The 4,814-nt window shown below is 42.3% G+C and overlaps 1 protein-coding gene across 1 annotated transcript in view; it reads right to left on the reverse strand.

Moving 5' to 3' along the window:
* NUFIP1 (nuclear FMR1 interacting protein 1) overlaps positions 1-4,772 on the reverse strand; it is a 30,044-nt gene extending 25,272 nt beyond the window's left edge. Inside the window, exons 1-3 of the mRNA XM_081046895.1 lie at positions 4,324-4,772; positions 2,037-2,119; positions 780-878 (exon numbers count right to left, since the gene is read on the reverse strand). Of these exons, the coding sequence (XP_080903021.1) occupies positions 780-878; positions 2,037-2,119; positions 4,324-4,711 (570 nt within the window). The 5' untranslated portion in view covers positions 4,712-4,772. The remainder of the gene's footprint in view (positions 1-779; positions 879-2,036; positions 2,120-4,323) is intronic.
* Between the last annotated feature and the right edge of the window lie 42 nt (positions 4,773-4,814).

Below are 4,814 nucleotides of genomic sequence, written 5' to 3' on the forward strand. Positions count from 1 at the left end.
ATAGTTATGTTACTAGCAAAACAAAGATCACTCCAAAACAGAGTTGCATTAAAAAGAAATGACAATCTCAGTATACGTGTCTCCCCGAAAATAAGACCTAACCGGAAAATAAGCCCTAGCATGATTTTTCAGGATGACGTCCCCTGAACATAAGCCCTAATGTGTCCTTTGGAGCAAACCTTAATATAAGACCTGGTCTTCTTTTCAGGGAAACACGGTCATACAGTAATACATATCAGTGACTTCGCTTGAACGCAAGACATCAGCAATGTTATAAAATATTTATTCCTGGAGTTGAGGGGCATTCCTACAAACTAAGAAAGAATCTTTTCCAAACTAAGAACTTTCTTTTTAACTTTTTTACTTCTCAAATATTCTAAATAAAAAAAACGTTTTTAAGCACTTAATAAGGTCCAGTGCATCCCTGGAGTGTGATGGGCCGGGCACATTACAAAGTGTGGTCAAATGGCCAAGGGTGGCCTTGAAGAGAATAGAACTCATGCCCAGAGCATCTGCAGGGGAGACCAGCCCGCTGACAACGCAGAGGCGCCCCACACACACTAACAGCTGCCAGGCCTCCCTTCTTTGCTGACATCTTACCTCTTCCTGAAGCGCTGGGCTCCCCACCCTCCAACTGCAAATCCCAGGGTCACTGTCCCAATTTGTCAGGTCATCGAACATTTCTATGAACTATAAACTTTTAAGGAAAAGAAGCTCAGAATTTCTACCAAATCTACCTATTTTGCTAAGTAAATTTCAAAACAACCAAGAAAACCTACTTTTGTATGTTCAGACATGTGTTTCTCATACTTTTCTTGATTTTTAAAACCACGATCACAGGTATCACAAAAATAGTGAAAAACTGGTTCTTTTCTTTTCTGCAAACAAAAATGAAGAGGCTTTAGGTTTTTGGTGAAATATCTTTAATCAATAATAAAAATGTAACTATCCTTCTAGTAATACATATTTTGATTTTTCACATTACCCTTACATGTGGGAGAAACTCCTAAAGACATTTCTAATGAAGGGACAATTCTGTTTCTTTTATTTTTAGCTAATATATTAGGAAGAGCCAAGCACAACAAAAATTTTTAAATCTGAGTAGAGCTAACATAAACAGTGAGTAGATTGCAAAGTGGTAATCTAATTAGGACTTAGAGCATATGTCAAGATGACCTAAAAATAAATATTCAGTGTAAAAACAGCATTTCACCTCTTATGAAAAACAGCTATATATAGATATATACAATACACATGCATACACCACAGAAGGAGAAAAAAGAATAATTTAGGTAAAGATTAATTATTTTGTATTGCCAATTTGCTAGTTTTATGCTTAAACATAAAACAAAAAGATTATTACAATGATAAACCACGTAGGAAATGGTCTTCAGTTATTTAATGGTGATATAATTTAATAAATATAGAACATAGTACATTTTTGCAATATTTTGTTAATATTAGCTACATATTTTCATGCCAAAATAAAGGATACTAATTTTATACCGCAGACTTTACTCAACTTATTCTAAACTAATGACATTATTTATACACTTTAAAAGTTGAAAGACCAGGGAGTAAACTACATCAGAATAAAGGAAGTCCATTTTAAGTCCTGGTTTCTGAACATAACCAAGAGTTGTTTCGCATTTCAAAAAATACAAATGACTTTTAGTTCCATCCCTCCCCTCTCAATCTTCTAGTAATATGCATATATTACGTATAATTTATATACTTTTTACCTCATCGAAGTTTAATAACATTTATTCATCTGTAATCATAATCTTCAATTACATTTACTCGACACTACATTGAAATGGATTCAATGTTCTCACTTTCTATAATTTCTCCATTTATTTCTCAAAAAGATTTTGCCTGAAACGTTTACTTACAGTTGAGATCCTTAAAGATCCTACTATAGCAAGGCTCCACTGCATCAGTGATGGAGGCAAAACACAGAGTTATGAGAGCAACACAAGTCAGGAAAGAGCATATAGGGACCAAAGTGGTCTATTTAAGAACATCTTCAAAAATACCTTTTTCTTCTGTTTTCTACTGGGAGGGCTGTTGAAGTCAGTGAACTTTGCATCATGGTTTCGTGGAAGATAAGAATGTTTAACTGAAAACAAAAAGAGATCCATAAATGTTCACAACGATACAATTATTTAAAATTTTATTTGCTGTAGCATGTCACAAGTACTTGAGTAAGAAGAGTGGTAAACTACCTCCCCTACGAAGAAGAGCAGTTTGAACAAAGTAACAAAGATTAAGACTGGTCTACCAAATAATTATTTTTCAACTTAATGCACAGTGTGGTAAGACTAAGTGTCCACAAATGCATTAGCATCTAAGTAATGGACAAGCTAAACCGATAAAATTCCTTGTGGTTATTTCAAACATTAGAAATGTAAACAGTAACACCCCTAGTAATACAGGTCTTTGACCATCAATTTTAACCAGGAAAACAGAACCTTGCGAAATACATTTTCCCTCAGATTCTTTTCTTATTGCCATGATCCAACTCTGAAACCCTGACCTTTCATCTAGATTATTGGGACAGCCTCCCAAATTGTCTTCCAGCTCCTAAGTCCTTTCTTCCAACAGACCCTGCACACTGACACCACAAAAATAATCCTCCTATTGTCACAACCCTGCTGAAAATCTGCAAATGACTTCCTAGAGCCCTTCAATGAGATCCCGGTTTATTTTATCACCCTTCTCCCATACCCTCCCCCTACGCTGCTCCAGTCACACCGGAACACTGCAATCTCCAGGACTCACCTTGTACTGACACCTCTTTGTTTCCACCTAGAAAGTATCTCTGACTAAATATCTCCCAAGACACTTCTTCCAAATCCTTTTCCCAACTGTGCCACTCTCTGAAATCACCATCTATATGGCTCCATCACCGGTCACATTGTATTGTGATTTATACAGAGGGTACCAAAAAAAATGGATACACATTTTAAGAAAAGAAAAAAACCTGTATTAAAATTGTAATACAATGAATGGCGCTAGCATTCATTTGATTAACACCATCGTTGCGTGAACATCATACTATACATTGCTACGCAATTCAACTTTGAAAAGTAATACATAGATAACACCTCTTAAAATGTGTATACATTTTTTTGGCACCCCCGGTATTTATGAACCCATCTCATCTGACTTGGGACTGCCTTAGGCACACTCATATTCCCAGCATTTGGTGCACAGTAAATACTGGTTTGGGTTCAATTTAATGTAAACTGAATCATATGCAGAGTTAGAGAATGGTTTTAAGAAAACAATCTCACGGCTTTCAATATGATCTATATGCTGATGACACCCACGTTTCCAGCTCCAGCCACAAATCTCCCCTGAAAGTACAAAGTACTGGCCAACTGCCTATTTAACATGTCTACTTGACACACGCGTATTCCAAACTCAGTTCTTGATCTTCTGTCCAAATCTGCTCCACCCACATCCTCCCTCCCACTTGTTTGGCAAAAAACTTGAAAATTATTCTTGTCTCCCCTTTACCTCACTCCCATCTCCAATCCTCCAGCAAATCGTTTTGGTCCTACCCTACCTCCAAAACACGTCTCGACTCCAACTACTTCTCACCACCTCCTGAGCTCCATCCTGGTCCAGGGCCCTGACGCCTCTCACCTGGAGAGCTGCAATTAACTTCCTAACTGGTCTCCCTTCCGATCAATTCCCATCAGTAGTCACATTAACCCTGTTAAAACATAAATCAAGTCATGTCACCCCCCCTGCACTACACATATCACAACAGGAAAAACCAAAGTCCCATCATCTACAAGGCGCTAAGAGGTCTGCCCTCTTCCCCGCTTTTCTCCAGTTCTGACCCGGGCTCATTCCCTTCTAGCCAGCCCGGCTTCCATTCTCATCTACAGCTCCCGCCTCAAGGCCTCTGCAGTTGCAGTTCCCCCCGCCTGTATGCCCATCCCCCGATGTACCCCACCTGGTCTCTCCCCTCCCTGAAGCCTCTGCCCCAGTGTCACCTTCCTCATGGCTGACGCTGACATTTAAACCCGCACTACCCATGCTTCTCCTTCGCTTTACCTCCCTCCATAGCACTCACTGCCGTCTGACACACACCGCTTCATCTCGTTTGTCGTCCTGCACCAGAGATTACGCTCCATCCAGGCCAGGATTTGCGTACGTTTCGTTCACTACTACATTCCCAGTTCCTGATTCCCAGTTCTGATTCTGCAGTGCGGAATCAGAAGTGCAAAGGGGGGCAGGGGGGGAGGAGAACTGGGAGAGAGGAAAGGGGAGAAGCAAGGCAAGGGGGTGTAGAGAGGAGAGCGAGCCTACCCGGAGTGTGGTGGGCCTTCGCATGCCAGGGAGAACTACCCGGGGACTGTCTCCAGTGCCACGGTGTGGAAGCCTGGAAATTCCAGGAAGGCTGGCCGTTGATTTGAGGCTGAGGATCAAGGCGGGACTGGGTGTCGAAGTGGGGCTGCGCCCCGGGGAGAATCTGGGCGTGCAAGCGGGTGTCCACGAGGAGCCGCGCCTCGGAGGGTGGCTCTGACCCTGCTGCGGGAGGCGACGACGAAGGCGGCGGTGGCGGCGGCAGCATTGCCCAGAGCATCCAATTGTCCCGCAGCGGGGCAGTGTCGCTCAGAAGCCCCAACGTGGGGGTCAGCTCGGGGGCTGGACGCCAGCCCGGGGAAGTCACGAAATCACCGGCCGGCTCAGCCATGCCAGCCGCCAGGACGGGAATCCAGCGTGCGAATGTGGAACACGATTTATGCGTCACTTCCGTTGTGGCGCTTACACGTCTCAGCCAATCACAGGCTGCCGTG

Source organism: Rhinolophus hipposideros, assembly GCF_964194185.1.
Source record: "Rhinolophus hipposideros genome assembly, chromosome: 4".
Taxonomy (NCBI): domain Eukaryota; kingdom Metazoa; phylum Chordata; class Mammalia; order Chiroptera; family Rhinolophidae; genus Rhinolophus; species Rhinolophus hipposideros.